General features: G+C 37.7%; 2 protein-coding genes across 3 annotated transcripts in view; both read right to left on the bottom strand.

Annotated features, from left to right (window-relative positions):
- Positions 1 to 636: 636 nt before the first annotated feature.
- Positions 637 to 10,603, bottom strand: LOC106881472 (peroxisomal membrane protein 4). The gene is made up of 4 exons (XM_014931865.2): positions 10,492 to 10,603; positions 7,164 to 7,226; positions 4,765 to 4,963; positions 637 to 3,637 (listed from the first exon to the last, which is right to left on the bottom strand). The coding sequence occupies exons 1-4, from the start codon at positions 10,584 to 10,586 to the stop codon at positions 3,380 to 3,382; spliced, it is 615 nt and encodes a 204-aa protein (XP_014787351.1). The 5' UTR covers positions 10,587 to 10,603; the 3' UTR covers positions 637 to 3,379.
- A 6,384-nt stretch (positions 10,604 to 16,987) lies between these two features.
- Positions 16,988 to 18,822, bottom strand: part of LOC106881470 (alpha-tocopherol transfer protein-like) — a 15,161-nt gene continuing 13,326 nt past the window's right edge. Inside the window, exon 8 of one of the 2 annotated variants that reach the window (XM_014931863.3) lies at positions 16,988 to 18,822. This exon is cut by the window's right edge and continues 59 nt beyond it. In XM_014931863.3, coding sequence (XP_014787349.1) covers positions 18,726 to 18,822 — 97 coding nt within the window. In that variant the 3' untranslated portion in view covers positions 16,988 to 18,725. The other variant, XM_052976442.2, reaches the window with a different exon arrangement.

Below are 18,822 nucleotides of genomic sequence, written 5' to 3'. Positions count from 1 at the left end.
TTTATCTATCTCTTTATCTACCTACTTATTTATCTCATTATTTATTTATCTATCTCTTTGTTTATTTATCTATTTTCAACTAATGGCCGTCTCTGAGAGGAGAATATGACAGACATTACTTGGGTTCCGAAGGGGGAGGCATGGGTAAAATAATGTTGAGAAACACTGATACACATACTATGCATAGCCATACACACACACACACACACACAGTTGCATCAACAAAACATGTACACACACAGAGGTATATACATACATACAAATAGGAACAGATATATATACACACACATACACAAACATGCACAAAAATATACACCCACAAACATGTTAACACACAAACTTACACACAGGTACATACACACACACACACGAACACACACATATAAACACACACACACACGCATACAGATACACACACACACGAACTGCACGCAGGAATGCTCTCTGCTAAAAACTTGTCTGTGATAAGAGACCAAATCTGTTAATCGTAGTCAGAAAACCTACGAAATTAAGATTTCCCTTATTACTTCCCAGATCATACGAGAGACACACCACTTTTGGACTGACCCCAACAATGGACCTCAAACTAAAAAGAGACAAGCAAACAAAATAAATAACAAAAATCAAAAACAAAAGTTTCTTTCAGAAAAAAAAAATTTAATAAATTAAAAAAATTAAAAACAACAACAGAATAAATTAGTAAAGAAAGAGAAAGTACCATCAATAAGTTAAAACTAGCTTGAAAAGAAACAAAAAACTTTTAAAAAGACATTTCTTAATAAAAAAAAAAGAATCTAAATTTTTATTAAAAATTCTAAGAATGAAGAGATTCAGTGTCTTTAACATAAATAAAAAGTTTTTTTTTAGTTTGAAATATCACAATGAAAATTATAATAAAAAAAAAAAAACGAAATTAAGGTGAAAATAAAATAAATTCAACAATAAAAAGTTCAGATATGGAAAAATTTTCTGTAAAATATGAAACTTTCAGCATTGATGGAAGATTTCCTGAAATCTTTTTACTTTTTGTTAATTTTTAATTTACATATTTCTTATTTATTTAATTTTTTTTTTTTTAAACATTTGCTGTTGCTGTTATTTTAGCTGCTCACTCTTCACCACCACCACCCACATACACACATCCAGATCAGCCCTGAGATTAAGTAAATCCTATAATCAAACAAGTTCCATCCATGATCTTCCCACCTTCCATTCTGACACAGCATACTTAGTCCTACCTTAGCCAATGCAACTTTAAACACGATAATCTCTAATATGATGATTTGGCTACTATTTCTAGCAAGCTGAGGTTCCCTCACTTGGTTTCTCATTAACTATCCTACCTACTTACGTCTCGTCCTCCAGATGCTGGAACTGAACACTTGAATTTCAGTTTCCAAGCTTATACCTGACAAGGCTAAAAACCTTTAACACTTTTGAAACCCATCCGAGGCCACCCTTGGTGCGATGGCACAAACTTCCTGCTTTAAAGTCTCTTAAAACCTTCCATCAAAACTGCATGTCAACAGTTGAAGCTAGGAAAGTTACAAAGTATCGATGACAATTCAAAACCAACAAGAGCCGGGAGAGGAAGGTGGCCTTCTGCCAGGGAAACCTGCTTGCGGATGAGAGAATGCCATGAAAAATGAGGAAGAGGTTGAGAGAGCCCGGAGTGTAGGGATCCAACTGAATTTGTTGGAGAAGAGAGAGAGAGACTGAATGGTCATGACTGGAACGCCTTTGATAACAACAGGAGCCTTCTAGATCAAAGCTGTATTGAAACCACAATGAGCTGATCCAACAACTAAACACATCTTCCTGATCCAACTGATTCTACAATATAAAACCTGAATCCCTTTTGTTAAAATCCAATCCCAATATCTGGAGAGGAACGAGAGTGGGGTTGCAAAAGAAGGTTGCAGTGGTGTTTAACCCAGGTCAACCTTATCCATGACCATGCTGTCTTTTTGCTTTGGGTTGTCAGATAAATTCGTTAGTTCTTTAGTAGTTTCCCTTTCCATTTCTTTTAAAATCCTTTCCAATTTTATTTGAATTAGCATCAAACATTTTTATTGTAGTGTTTTAAGGCTGTTTTTGTTTTTTGTTTGTATTTTGTTTTTTGTAGCTCAATTCTTCCTTCACAACTTTTGTACATCTTTGTTGAGATCTGAAGAATTTTTACCTCTTTTCAGAAAAAAAGAATGTTGGAACGCCACGGAGAAAAACACAAAAACAAAAAACGAAAGAATGAATTTATTTGACAACCCAATTATGCCACAGACTACATAATCTAATATGCCTTTCTTTTCTTTTCTTTGAAGAAGGCAGTGTGTGAGCATAAGATTTGACTGCTATTTCTAGTAAGTCAAACAGTGACCACATTGAGGCTCTCATGCTGGTCACCAAACTCCTTTGATTCAAATATTTCATAATTAGTTCTGCTAATGAGAGAGGAAAAGCAAATTAGCAGTCATGAGATTAACCCCTATTTGCAGCAAGGAAAGAGATAATGTCATAGCAACAAGGATTCAGAAATAAACTCCTAATGATAACAGCAACAGTAAAATGGGAAGAGTACTCATGGCAACAGAGACTACAAGGAAGCACTGCCATAAGTAGTAATAGTAACAGCAATGAAGAAGTTGTCATAGCAACAGTGACGGTTTGTCACCCTAGCAACAATGATGGTGATGTTGTCATGACAACAGCATTGATGGGATTGCTGTGACAACAGAGAGAATGACAGCAAAAGTGATAAGTCACTATTAATGTTAGTGTTGGCATGACAACAGAAGTGATGGCAGTCGTTATAGTAACAGAGGTAGTAACATGGCCATGACAACAAGTGGTAGAATAACTATGGCAACAAAGAGAGAGGTAATGATGATGATGTTATTGTTGTTATTGATAAAGTGTTAGTATACATAAGAGCAGAGATGATGGAATGGATAATGAGAGAGAGAGAGAGGGAGAGAGAGAGGGAGAGAGGGAGAGAGAGAGAGAGAGAGAGAGAGATGAAACTGTTGTTAGGGTTACCGTATTTTCTGGCAGACAAGTCAGCGCCGTACATATTGTGTAGAAATGAAGCGTAACCATTCAATCCTCTTCACAATCTTTCCAAATCCTGCTGCAAGATTTCACATGGAATTTTTGGTCCTCCAGAGTCATCTTAATGTATAAATTGACCTGCCTTTTTCCTGGTTGTAAATTTTGGTCAGAAAACTTCGATTTGTTTGCCAGAAAATACAGCATCCATTGACAATAATATTGTCAGAACAGAATCAATGAAATAACAACTGAAGCAGAAATTAAAAAAAAAAAAAAAAGAGTTATGTGTAAGAGTTTTCAGAAACTCTCAGAATATTCTGGTGAGGATTCTTCAGTCAGGCAATTTGTTGTAAAGCAAGAAGTCTGTGAGATTGTGCCACTGGGTGCAGTCTTCATAAAGGTAAGTCATGGAGGAACGCAGTGACGGCTGCAAGAAGTCACGCTCATATTCAAACAGCAACAAGGCGACACCCCAAACAAGGGAGAAAAAGAGGGGAAACGGTTTCTGAAACGGCTGCGGGATGTATTGTTTCTTCACAGCAATCTGGGCCAGGGCATAGGTGATTCTTGACAGCAAGTAGAGGTTTATCTGGAAAAGAGAGAGAGAAAACTTGAAAGGTGAGAGACAGACAGGCAATACCTTTTTGAAGGTGAACAAGCGATTAAATTCTCAAAATCATCATCATCATAATCACAATCATCACCACCATCATTTCTGCTTGTACATGTGTGTGTGTGTGTATCGCTATGAGTGTGTGCATGTGGCTGTCTGTATTTTGAGTGTATGTGTGCGTTTGTGTGTGTGTGTGTGCGCATGCCATTGCATGTGTGTGAGTGTGTTGTGTATATGATTTCTGATGCAGTTGTTATTTACTGTTGTTTAACCTCAGATCAGCTTTGTGATCAAAAATGACCCACAATCAAAAGTACTTCCATCCATGGCCATCTCAGCTTTTATTCAGACATAGTGTCTCTAGGACCACATTATCCATCCATCCATCTCCTCTGTCCACTATTCTTGGAAGTGTTGTTGGGGTAGAGCCATCCTCAAGCCGCTTCTCCATTGGCCCCTATCAGAAGCATCCAAGATTACGCTTTCCTGCAGGATCCCCAAGCATGACCAACTGAGTCTATGGATATCATCCAACCATCTTGTGCTTGCTCCACCCCCAAGTCTCCTGCTGGTTGGATCAGCTTGAAGAATCCATCCTGCAACATATCACTCTAGTCCCAGACCTGTGACTTGTTAATGTGGAAAAGTAACAGCTTGGCCTACAGCACTGTTTCTCAACCCTTTTTTACCTATGGACCTCTTTTGATTCCTATTTTACTCAGGTGGACCCTCACGACCATTCCATGTTTTAAAAAAAAAATCCCATTTTATTAGTTGTATAAAAGATTATCAAAATATTTTGTGTCTTGTGGAAGTAAAAACAATTTATTGCAGCCAAATTTTAACAACAAAATCTTATATGGAACCCTGAGGGTCACAGGGACACTGGTTGAGAACCACTGGCCTAGAAAGACTCCCCGTTCTCTGAGCTGTGCATCCATCCTATCAAGTAACGTTATTCCAGAGGAACCCCTATTTTGGCTGCTTGTGTCTGTAATTGTACTCTTTCGGTAATTATCCAACATTCATGACTCAACCACTTTACAGAGTGTACTTGGTGCTTTTCACATGCTACCAACAAAATATACAGAGAACCAGCTTACTTGTTCATTGACCTTGTTGTATCTGCCGAACACACAATACCCTGCTATTACACTGGCGCAAAAAATATGAGAAGGTTTCTTCTTTTTGCCAAACCATTCAAAAATTTGCAGAATGACTTTGTGGATGACATTGAAGAGGGCTAAGCTTTTTGCATGGGTGTATGTTGCTTCCAGGATTCCACGGAACTTTTCAGTAAGTCTGTACAAAAGAAGCACATAAGTAATGAAATGAGTAACATAAAAATCATCATCATCATCATTATCATCTTAACATCCACTTGCAAAAAAACAAAAAGGAAGGGTTTGAGCATTCTTCACATTTACCAAATTCACAATTCTAACTGAAACCCAATGACAAATCTCTGAATCAACTAATGAAAACCTGAAATCCCCAAATCATACCAATCCCACGCCAACCCTCAAAACAACACCCACACCCACACAAATCAAGTTTCTGTTTGTCTGTCTGTCTGTCTGTCCCCGTGTGAAGATGTTGAAAAACAAGACAAATGAAAATAAAAAACACAAGACACTTCATCAAATCTCAGACAAACTGCCGCATGAAACTGCCATTATTGCACAGAAGGTAGATGGCGCTGTCCTATTTTTGCAAGAACTTAAAAAAAAACCCAAAAAAACAGTGAAATCAAAGCTGTTCCCAGAATAAAGCCCCAGATGTTGCTCATGTTTTGACAATGGCGTTTTATTTGTTTTTTTTTTATAAATTTTTATTTTTACTTGTATTTTTATTTTCTCTCCTCACCCCCTCCTTACCCAAAAATGAAAAACTCAAACATTTCCAATGCTAAGAAACTAAATGACTATTTACATCTTTGCTCTGTTTCGAATGACTAACATGATTCATGATTTTGGAAGATTGGAGCAGAAAATTTCAACTTGGGCTGTTTTTTTTTCACATTTTTTGAGGTGAGAGGGGAGAAAGGGATTTTTTTTTTTTAACGTGTTGCACATTTGACAGTAAACTTTAACAAAAACATTGGAAGAAAAGAAAAAAGAAAGAAAATTTTACATTGTCTTCTGTGACAATTGAGAAAAGTAGAGGCTGTCACAATACTACAATAAAAGAACCAAAAATTCACACAGAAACAGCAGGCAAACCTCCCTCAAATTCCACTCACAGGGAAGTGCAAGTATATATTTTGGATAATGTAGTCCTAGATACACAAAATGGAAATAATACATTTCTAAATCTCTCAGAGAGATTTATGCAGTTGTGATACGATAAAGTAGTTGTCAACTTAATAATATGATAGTTCCATGAAGAGAATAATACTACTGTTATTTAGCCTTAGGAAGCAGCACTGCTTCCTATCAGCCTTGACACATTTCCTGTGTCCTTATGTTTACAAGCCATGCTACTCCAGACTGAAGACAAACAATGAACTAGTCTATGGATGCAGGCTTAGCTTGGTGGAAGTGCTTATCTCCCCCCTTGTAAACATAAGGACACAGGAAATGTGTCAAGGCTGATAGGAAGCAGTGCTGCTTCCTAGGGCTAAATAGCAGTAGTATTATTCCCTTCATGGGACAGCATACAACTACTTTATCATATCACTACTGCATAAATTTCTCTGAGAGATTTAGAAATGTATTATATGGTGTAGCCATCTGGTTTCACCAGTCCTCAGTCAAATCGTCCAATCCATGCTAGCATGGAAAGCGGACGTTAAACGACGACGATGATGATATATATATATATATATATATATATATACCGCCTGACTGGCCTTTGTAGGGTTTTCGAGCGAGATCGTTGCCAGTGCCCCTGGACTGGCTCTTGTGCGGGTGGCACATAAAAGACACCATTTCAAGCGTGGCCGTTTTCGTGCGGGTGACACGTAAAAGCACCCACTACACTCTCTGAGTGGTTGGCGTTAGGAAGGGCATCCAGCTGTAGAAACTCTGCCAAATTAGATTGGAGCCTGGTGTTGCCATCCGGTTTCACCAGTCCTCAGTCAAATCGTCCTACCCATGCTAGCATGGAAGGCGGACGTTAAACGATGATGATGATGATGATATATATATATATATATATATATATATATATAGTTTCTGACTGCAAATTCCCTCACAAGACATTAGTTGGCCCATGGCTAGAATCGAAGACACTTTCTTAAGGTGCCACACAATGGGACGGAACCTAAAACTACAATAAGCTTCTTAACCAGACAGCTAAATCCACTTATAATTTGTGTACAAATGAGGCTTCACCTGAAGATTTGAATTAATACTTTAATAGAGGTTGTCTCAGGTGTGTCAATATTGGAATGGTTAATAAAGGTGGGCTAAGGTGAGTTTGTGTTAATTTTAATTACAAGCAATAACAGGTGGGTTAGTGGTGGTTAAGGTTCGAAAATATAGAATGAATCCAAACTTACGTGCCAGACTTAAAGAGAAATGTCATTACCAGACTGTGTGGGAAACGAACCTTGCAACCATATCTAAAACAGGAATAATAATAATAATAATAATAATAATAATAATAATAATAACAACAACAACAACACAAATTGCTAACAAGTGGACAAGGCACGAAATTAAGTGGGGTAAGATTAGTCAATCAACAAGAGTAACCGTTTGTGAGTGAATTTGGTAGAAGGAAATCGTTCTGAAACCTGTCAAGTGGACACGTTGTGTGTGTGTGTGTGTGTGTGTGTGTGTGTGCGCGTGTGTGTGTGCGTGCGTGCATTTTTGTGTGTAAGTTTGTAGGTGTATATTTTTCTTACATTTCTTTTATTTATATATTTTTTTCTCGCTTCAGCCGCTGAATTGCAGCCATGCTGGGGTACGAAGGGTGTGGTCGCATAAATCCACCCCAGTATTTATTAAGTTTAATACCTATTTTTTCGATTTCTTTTGGCGAACTGCTAAGTTATGTGGACGAAAACAATCAACACACCAAGCGATGGTGGGAGACAAACACACACACACAAGTTTTTGAACGATATCCGTCGGTCAAGGAGAAACCATTTTCCATCACAGAATTCTTCGAACATGATGCAAAGCAACAACATCATAGTGACCGCTTCTTATGGTGTCGGGTAACAGGATGTGACAATGTTCATGCCTTTCCCATTCACATTAATAAAATAACCTTGATTATAGAAATGGCATGGGAAGAGTTACGTCCCTTGAAAATATTCAACTGTGCACGAACGAAAAAATGTTCGACTTGCTTTCTCTTTCTTCACAGCAATTGACTCCATTACTTTTGTAATTACTGTTTGCTGATTTGGAACAACACAGGAGCCCTTTGATTGGATTGCTTTATTGCAATGTAATGTTTGATGTTTGCGGGTGTTTAAGCAAAGTAAAGTACATGAAACCATTGATAATTATGAAAGCCATAATATCATCTAAGTAGGTTACATACAACATGTGACCTCCTTCTAGCTGTCTCTCATGAAAAGAAAAGATTTCCATGAAAATCCGATTTCTTATTTCCAATACATTCATTTCTGTATCTTAATGCTACATCACATTCCTGGCACTCATACAGGGAATGCTACTACTCTAGATACATTTCAGAAAGCCATCAATGGGGAGAGACTCTAAGTGGGCATTTCATATGCAAGAAATGATGGCCAAATCTCCCTCACATTACACCCAACTTCAAACAATATATTTTATATCTGATCCCCATGGATTTTTATAAATGACATGATTGAAACTTACACCTGATGGGCTCATGCACTTTTTTCCTCTTTCTTTTATTCTTAACTTGTGCCTTAAAAAGTGAACCCTTTCCCAACAAATTGCAGAGCACCTGAGAAGTGCATTCAATAAACTCATTATTATTAGAACTTGTTGTTCCTTTAGAGTCAAAACCATAATTTCTTCAAGTATTCTAGTATTCAATTCTATTAACAGTTTCAGCCAAGGAGCTCACAGCATTACAAATTATGATTCTATAAAAAATATAACATTTTCAGATTTATGATTTATACATCTGAGAAAAAAAAGTAAGGAATATCTCCCCCTCCCCATCACGAATCCTTAAAACAGACACAAAGAAGTTACGGTTTTAGGCACAATAAATAATTTTCAACTCTACTGTACCAGAAAGCCCATAATTTTGTAATATATGAGTATAAATTAATAACATGAACATTTGTGAATATATTTATGGATGGATTTTTGTAGGTGTGTGTGTATGTGTGTCACTGTGTTCTTGTCAGTCCTCACACACACACAACCAGTATTGGTCCTCATAATTTAGTGATAGAAATAAGTACCAGACTTTCAAATAAGTACTGGGGTCAATTCCTCCAACTAAACCCTTTAAGGCAGTGTCCATGCATGGCCACAGTCCAATGACTGAAACAAGTAAAAAAAACAACTTTTTATACAAAGTGAACCTGGGAAAAGCACAAAGTAAAAAAGACTGCTTTGACAATTACCAGAGAATTTCCAGAAGCCTATGATGGAGGAGGTGCTTCAGGACTTCACCCCAACAACACTTCCCAACATGGTGGGAAGAGAAGTTGGATGGATGGATAACTCATGAAGCCCCCATCTGACTACTCATCCCACTAGAAATTATCATCAACCTCTTTAAAATCACACCCTAATGAAAAACAATAATAGCACAAAAAAAAAAAAACAATTCTTAAACACCTCAAAAACATCCCCTATGACAGACAAGCCGACCACAGCAGAACATTTGAAAAACAGATGGAGGCCGCCAATAAACTGATATCAATCGAGTTGACAAAGTGAAAATGGTACGATAAATACCAAGATCACAAAATATTTGTCTAAAATAAATTCATTCATTTCTAGGATGTTTAATTAATTCCAAAGAGATCAGTTCATTCTTTGGTGGTTGAGTTCGATAAAATGAAGATGGCACACGCGTGACTCTATGGCTCCGGGTTGTCCGACTGGGAGGCACTTTGCACAAGTGCCTTCTACTACATCCCTGGGCTGACCAAAGCCTTGTGGGTGGATTTGGTTGATGGAAACTGAAAGAAGCCCACCGTATGTGTGTGTGTGTGTCCCACACCACTGCTTCACAAATGGTGTTGGTTTGTTTATGTCCCTGTAATTTAGCGGTTCGGCATAAGAGACAGAATAAGTATCAGACCTTAAAAATTAGATACTAGGGTCAACTCGTTCGACAAAAAAACCCCTTCAAGGCGGTGTCCCAGTATGACTACCGTCCAATGATTGAAACAAGATAAAAACGATAAATGAAGAATCGATTTGTGTTGCTGTCAATTCATTCTTGATCTGAATTGAATTTATATGATCGAAGACAACGGCTAACGTTTGATTGGTATTTTATCGACCCTTGTTGTAGGCAAATCTATGCCCTAAGCCAGGCTAAAGCGTTTGACCCGAGCCAAAAAACAAAAGAAAAATAGTGTAAGAGATGTAAAACAATTTGCTCTGAACGAATATGAGAAAAAAAAATGCGCGCTCTCGAATGGGGTGATATGGGGGGAGAGGACATCGTCAAACGATGGCCTTACCTCGGAGGCTGAACCCCAAGTTAACCTTGGGTGGAATTGAACGTAAAGGCCTTAACTAAATACCAGAAGGTATTTTGCTCGACACTCCACCGATTCTGTCAAAACATCGATTATCGATCAAGCTGAGCCGGTGGAAGGTTTTTTTTTTTCTGAAATAAGTGTAAGAACTTTACGCAGTAAAAAAAACAGACATAAAAAGTGAAAATATATTATATAAAAGGATCTCACGTACACAATGCCATTCCTGAAGGCTTTGATTAGCGAAAGATAAGGTTTGTATTTCTCGTTGGAAAGAATCGCGTTGATGAGAACAAGAGCTGAAGCCATGGTGTCTCCGGTGCAATGACAAAATATTACACCGTGATAATTGGTCCACTTCGCTCACGTCTCTCTCCGTTAAACATCTCGGTGTCGAGTCTCTGTAACATCCCTGGCCTAATTACAGAAAGTATTTTGAGTTCCGTGACAGAATTGAAAGCCTTTTGCTTTCTCATGTTATTATTACAATAATGAATGAATGATTGTTGATTCAACATGAAACATTATTGCTGCAAAAACAGTATTATCTTTCTTTTTTACTTTTCATTACAATCTTTAATTTTTGATAAAATCCTTAAAATGTTTGTTTAAATAAACCAATTTCAAGAAATTCTCTAGTGGGCCACAAAATAAAAGTCTGCGGGATGCACGCGGCCCGCGGGCCTCAGGTTGGCCAGCCCTGTTCTATAATGTCACTCAGTCTGCTAGAAATAACAGCCAAAATTTCGACGCTAAACAGCGCCGTGTCGTTTTATATAAAAAATATCGGTCAAACTAAAGAGTTTGACCCGAGTAAAAAAAAATAGGTGTAAAACAACTTGCTGTCAACGAATATGAAAACAAATGTGCGCTCGCGAAGGTGGGGTGGAGGAGAGGACCCGGAAAATTCACATCGTGAATGTTCCAAATCGTCTCACCACAGCCCCTCCCCCCCCAAAAAAAATTAATAGTGTAATAGATGTACAACAACATGTAGTAAACGAATATGGAAAAAAAAGATGCGCGCTCACGAACGGGAGTGAGGGTGAGGGAGAGGACTCGGAAAATTCACATCGTCAGACCTTGACCTTTAAACTCCAGTGTTTGACACCGGGCAACAAAAAAAAAAAAAAAATTAAGAGTATTTGTTCGTCTAGTGGATAAGGATAGCATAGCATGGCCTCACTTTAAACTGATTGGCTACACAGGCTAGAAATTTGTGATCTGCTCAGTCAATTTAGATAGAATCCACAGACAGGGACCCAGTTACTGGAAGTTGAATTCGTCCTTACTAGCATACAAAATCTACAGGGATCAGATTAGGGAACTAGTTAAGTGGCAGTTGATGGTAGTTCTAGTTTGCCCTGATGAAAATAGAGTCAGTAGCATTTCAAGTGAAGAAGAGTTATCGATAGAAAGAAATAGATTGGGGGGAGAAGTAGTTAGCAAAGTAGAAATGGCAGTTAGTAAAGGCATCACAACAGACATGTTTAGCAGCAGGAATGGCACTTGACCATTTCTTCAAGGTGAATCATGAAGGCTTTGTTGTCAGTGCTAAGGCCTGTGCACTCAAACGCAAAGGAACTAAAACCATCTGATGGGCCTGGACAGTGGAGACATGACATGGCAACAAAACCACAATCAGTCTTCGATGCACCAGGACGGGCACATGCTACTCAGTTCCGAGATGTGTATGGCCTTCCAGAAGCACTTCACATGGCTGTTTGAGTTGGACATAGACACATGAACACCCCTTTCTGTATGACATATTGTCAGTTATACCCCATTGTATTTTGACATGTGTCAAAATGCCAACCAACTTACAGAATGGACAGAATGCTTTTTATGTGGTACCAACACTGACATGCTTTCTACAGCTGGATGCCCTTCCAAATGCCAACCACTTTACAGCTTTACAGTGTGGAGTGGATGCTTTTGAAATGGCACAAGCACTGGTGGGGTCACCAAGTAACTCACAAAACAAAGATCCTTTGTGAAGAGGGCGTTGGAGGAGGTGGCCTTGTGCCAGGTGAGGAGAGGTTAGAGGGTGACAGAAGATAGAAACGGATGCTTTGTCATAGAGGAGATACATTGTTACCCAGTCAGAGTGAGAGAAAGAAAGGAAGAGAGAGATTCAGAAAGTGGAAGAGAGGGAGAGAGAAACACCTCTGAGTGGGGAATAGTTCTCAAAAATAACACCCAATCCCCCCCCACACACACACACAAATTCATATGTCCTCAGAGTCTATATATTCCAAGGTGTATTTGTAGAGAATTTCTTTAAAAAATATCCATTTTCCTGAAAGTTAAGACGAATTGAAGTAAACTCCGGTGAATTTTCCGAAATCCTCCGCTAGCCCCCACCCCACCCCGATTTTGTATATTCGGAATCTGCATGATACAACACATATTCGTAGAAAATTTCATGAAAAAAAATGTTTTTCTGTAAATTATGATCATCCAAAGTCGTGGTGATGGTGGGAGGGCAGAAATCTGAAGTTATGCCTCTTCACATAACTCTTCCCTTCACGACGGACAAAAACTGTTATATTATCTGAATTATCACGTATATATTCACACAATCAAGAAGAGGCCATTCATTTTGTGACTCTGCTACGATGTAATTGCTTCAGTTAAAATATATTATCTGAGATATTAATGGAAACTCAATACAAGGGAGACAACTAGCCATTTTATTCAATAAAGAGTTATGCCCCTTCAACTTAAAATTAATAGACAAGGTTGTAACGAAGAACTGCAAACAGTATCATAGACTTGTGCATGGCCTGGATAGATTTTCAAAAAGCTTACGACATGTTGCCGCATTCGTGGATTTGGGAAACACTCGACATGTGTGGAGTAGCTGAGAACGTGTGTGCACTGATTAAGAACAGCTTGGTTGGAAAATACGTCTTCTCAGTAACAACCAACAATCAAAAGTATCATTCAGGGACGCTTTTATTCACATTTGTTATAGCCTCGACCCCACTTTCTGTAGTCCAACACAAAGTCAATGGCCCTTTGAGCTGAGAAACAATGGATCACGTCTCAACCACCTTCTCTTCATGGATGATCTAAAACTGTTGGCAAAAACAGAGCCTGAAATGGAGAGGCTGGTTGAGACTGTGCAGAAGTGAAGCAAGGATATTGGGATGGAATTTGATAACTCGAAGTGTGTGGTGCTTACTTTGAAGTGGGGGGAAAAGAGTAAATTCTAGGGACATAGAATTGGCAAACAGAGAGAGAATGGAAAACCCGGATGACGATGGAACTGCATATATATTGTATGAAGCATTGTCAGGCTGAGGTCTTTGCTGTGACTTGACAGACAAACCCTTGCCACTCGCAATATCTTCAATCAAGAACACAATACTGATTGATGTCTTAAATAACAACAACAACAATGATAAAGAAAAAAGAAAAAATACTCTTGGAATTCCATGAAGGAATACAAATTAATAGTTTTGAATAAGAATAAACAGAAGTTTCAATGATAATTATTTTTCATTTATTTATTTTGATAATAATAACAATGACATTAGGCACAAGGCCACAAGTCTGGGGTAAGGGACCTGTAAAGTTGATTGTATCAACACCAGCATTTGACTGGAGTTTATATACTGACCCCGAAAAAGATTAAATGCATACTTGACCCCAGTTCAAATATCACCAGGCTCAACATTGCTCTTCATCCTTTCGGGGCAGATGAAATAAGGGGTCAAGTACTTGGGTAAATTTAACAATAATCATGAATTTTTTTTTTTTTTTTTCACATAGGCACAAGGGCAGAACTTTCACAGAAGGGGTTAATCAATGAAACCGACCCCCCAATACTTGACAGGTATTTTGACCCCTGAAGGATGATAAACAGAGTTGTCCTTGGTAGGATTTGAAATTAGAATGTCAAAGAACAAAAAAAATAATAACCTCCACCCCACCCCCGGGCTTTTTGTCCAGCGTTTGGCCAACTCTGCCTCTCCACCAATAAAAACCTTTTTATATTTGACTTGTTTCAGTCACTCAACTGTGGCCATGCTGGAGCACTGCTTTGAAGAGTTTTAGACAAACGAATTGACCCGATTACTTTCCCCTTTTAAGCCTGATTCTTATTCTATCGACCAATTTTACTAAACCACTAAGCCATGGGGATGTAAATAAACCAACACTGGTTATCAAACTGTTGTAGGGACAAACACAGACACACACACACATGTACATACACACATACATATATATATATACACATATATACATACACACATATAGATATACATATATACATACAAACATATATACGACGGGCTTCTTTCAGTTTCTGTCTACCAAATTCACTCGCAAGGCTTTGGTCGGCCTTGTGCTATAGTAGAAGACACTTGCCCAGTGGGACTGAACTTGGAACCATGTGGTTGGGAAGCAAACTTTTTACCACACAGCCACACCAAGGTCAGAAATTTAATTTAGAAGGGGTCAGTCAATACCATTGACCCTATCATTTAACTGATGCTCAATTTTATTGACCCCTAAATGGTGGAAAAGCAAAGTTGACTTCAGCAGGTTTTGAAATTGATGATAATGATTTCTTATTTAGGCACAAGGCCAGCAATTTCAAGGGGAGCAGGGTTATCAATACAACAGACCCTGTTATATGAGTGGTACTTAATTTTATTGACCCTAAAAAGAAGAATGGTCAGCCTTGGGGTGGGGTTTTGACTCCAGTCATAATAATAATTGTGTCTTGAATTTTTTTTCTTTTCTTTGTTGAAGTTTATTTAGCAGAAAGTTAATGAAATTCTATAAAATCTATCTTTTTTCTTCTTAGGAATTGGGAGAACGTTGGTCAAGCGATGAGAGTTCATATCTGAACACTCTCATACAGCTCAGTCCACTTGGTTGAAAACAGGTACCACATATTAAGAATCATTCCACACTCTAACCAACATCATCAGCAGCATGATAAATACAATGGGTGTTTTGTTAGCTTCCTCCTCCCCCGTGATTGACACCACTAACTACTACTATTACTACTACTATAATCATCAACTATACCATTAACATCATTACCTCCACCAGTAACCAAGGCAACTACCACCACCACCACCACCACAGTTACTACTACCAACTTCTACATTTGTTGTTGGTGTATAGCCCCGAGTTAAACTTGATTGAACAGACCTGTGATCAAAGGCATTCCTTCCATGACCACCTCTATCTTTTCTATGGCTACATTATCTATGTCTTTCCCTTCTCTTTTAAGACAATCGGTTATGTGATTTGAGACAAATGTGACTTCTATTTCTAGCATGCCAAAAGTCCGCATACTTGCACCTTTGTTGGTGAGTCCAGTCGTTGTTAGTGGTGGTGGTGGTGGTGGTGGAGGTAATGGCGATATTGTTTAACCCCAGGTCAGCCCTGATCTAGCAGACATATTTGATCAAAGGCATCGCAACCATGACTGTCCCATCCTTCTCATGAGCATTGTGTTTCTAGGAAAACATTATTCAGTGTGTTCCTAACTTTTAAACATAGTAGAATGTAATTTGAGGGTGATTTGGCTGTTAATTCTAGCATGTCGGGGAACTATATAAAGGAGGCATGTGGCTTCACCAAGCTCACCTCACCTAAATAAACATCTTGTCTATTAAAAAAGTGATACGCTCTTTCCATGATGCTAATCCATCACCAAAACAACAACAACAACAGTAATAATAATAATAATAATAATAATAATAATGGCTTCAAATTTTGACCCAAGGAGAGCAACTTTAGGGGAGTAAGTCCATTACATTGACCCTGCTGTATTTGAATGGTACTTTATTATCTCACCCCCACCTCCCACCTTGACAGAATTTGAACTCAATAACAAGAAAAATATTCAAAAAGCAAAAATGATGCAAGTTTCTTTGCAAGTGAGAGGTTCATGAGACCAGGTTTCTGGATTTTGTGGTGCGTACACACTCCCATCTGGATGGGACATTGGTCTGTTGCAAGGATTACTCATTATGGCAGCCAGGGGTGAGGATTGGAACAACATAAAGTGTTTGGTTGAAGAACACAATGCATCACCTGGTCCAGGAACTGAAACCAGAACCCTAGGATCATGAATGCAACACCCTAACCACTAAGCTATGTGCCTCTGCCATAATAAACATATTAATATTGGTCTCACATTTCGGCACAAGGTCAGCAGTTTTTGTCTGAGGAGTCCACTTACATCAACTCCAACTGGTGCTTATTTTATTGACCTCAAAAGGTAAAGTTGACCTCAGCAGAATCTGAACTTGGAATGGAAAGATGGATGAAATGCCATTAAGCATTCTGCCTGGCATGCTAATGATTCTGCCAGCTCAGTATAATAACAATAATAATAATAATAAATTCTCCAATTACTATGAAGTTCTGAGATCATATTTGAACCTGAGTTAAAACCTACAAAGGACTGGTGTCCTATCCCAGAGGGGAAGCAATATATCTCTACCACTTCATTCCACTAAAAATACAAAAAAAAATTTTTTTTAGTATTCTGACATACCATAACCCCTTCTTCCTGAATAAATAGACTGACCCCTATCATAAAAGGGGAAGGTATAAAGCTTAAGAATTACTTGCCTCACCCTCACACTCTTTTTCTTTATTTTTTTCTCCTCTTTCTTTTCACTTTGTATTAAGCCTTTCTTTTAAATTTTTTGGGGTCTTCTTTCCTCTTCCCCTTATTTCTTTCTTTTTGTCCCCTCTCCTTTTTTTTCTTTCATTCCTTTTATATCACCACCTCCCACCAATACTCCTTTTCCTGTTACTTGATCATTAAATTTGGAAAGAACTCTCAACAAATTGTTATCCCCAAATGCCATCTGTTTCACTTTCATTCTTGTTCTTAACTCTGTGTGTGTATGTTGCATTCTTCCAGAGCATCAAACTAATACACTTGCTTATGGTTCCTTTACCTGTTTCTGTCTTTTGTTTTCTATACATTTGAACCATATATGTATGGACGTGTGTGTGTGTATACACACACACATATATATATATATATATATATATATATATATATATATATATATATATCCATCTATCTATGTATATATATATATATATATATATATATATATGCCTCTACTATCATAATACAACAGTATTACAAAGGTCTGAGAGTAAATTAGAAGAGGTCCCACCAAGGGAAGATGAAAGAGATTAAATCAGCTTAGCAGGGACAATGCTCACATCTATAGATATAAATCAACATCTACATATATGTAGTGTATGTGTGTGTGTGTGTTTATATATATATATATATATATATATATATATATATATATATATATATATATATATATATATATATTAATTGTTGCAAGTAGGCTGCAGGAAAGTACCTCGGAGAAGATGAATTCTATACAAACACTGCACTCTCCCACATGTGTGATATTGTCAGTTGAAAATAACAATCACTAACTTCGATTATCTGTGCAGTTTGTAGACAAAAGCTCCCTCTACACAATGTTCAAAATCTAAAAAGAACAAATAAGAGACACAAATGTAGTAAAATCACTTCGTTGAAATTCTTGGAAAATATATAAAATGCAGTATGGCAAGGGTAAGGGTGAATCAGATCTGTAAGCCAACTGGTGGAGGCAACAGACATGTTTCAGTCTTGTTCAACCTCCTCAGCAAGGAATATTTTATTTTCAGTTGGCAACACTAAAAGTGATCAATATATATACACATACACACACAGGTGCATGTGTGTGTACATTCTATATATATATGTGTGTGTGTGTGTGTGTGTGTGTGTGTGTGTGTGTGTGTGTGTGTGTGTGTGTGTGTGTGTACATAGATATATGCACATACACACACACAAAATGTAATGACACTGATTATGAATATCAACAACATGGTCAAAGGAAAAATAAAAAGTCTATCCTGTATGTATAATATCTGCATCTGATTACTTATTATCCATTGTTGTTCTTCCTGTTGTTGTAGTTGATAAATTTTTGTTTGAAAATCAGTTTAGTTGACTTTGTTAATTTTTCTGTTAATTCATTAAATCTCCATTTAGTCCATTTAATTAGGAAAACTTTTAATTTTTTTTTTTTGTTAAATGCGTTTTTCTTTTTACCATTTACAATAAAAAATATAGGGACAAAAAAATTCAAGTAAATTACCAGCACCAGAAAACAATACAAAAATAAAAGAAAAAATATAAACAATGAAAATAAAAAACAACAATAGAGATAATATAACAACTTCCTCCCTTCCTCCCTCCTCTAAGAACATTCTTGTTTTTCCCCCCACCCTCCCACTGACCACACCGTCTCCTCATTTTCTACTCAAGAGATTGTGGACATAAATCAGTCTACATCATCACCGCCACTGCCACCATTGTCCTCATCAGCATCATGCAAGATTGAGAGAGAGAGAGAGAGAGAGAGAGAGAGAGAGAGAGAGGAGTTAATCAACTTCAAGCTTGCGGTATGTCCCCATCAAGCACTCGCCAGTGGCATCTTCTTTGATAACCAATTTGTTAGCTTGCTGCAGTTCTTTGAAA

This window comes from Octopus bimaculoides, chromosome 25, assembly GCF_046866305.1.
Source record: "Octopus bimaculoides isolate indiv1 chromosome 25, ASM4686630v1, whole genome shotgun sequence".
Lineage (NCBI taxonomy): Eukaryota > Metazoa > Mollusca > Cephalopoda > Octopoda > Octopodidae > Octopus > Octopus bimaculoides.
This window is presented reverse-complemented; position numbering and strand designations above follow the sequence as displayed.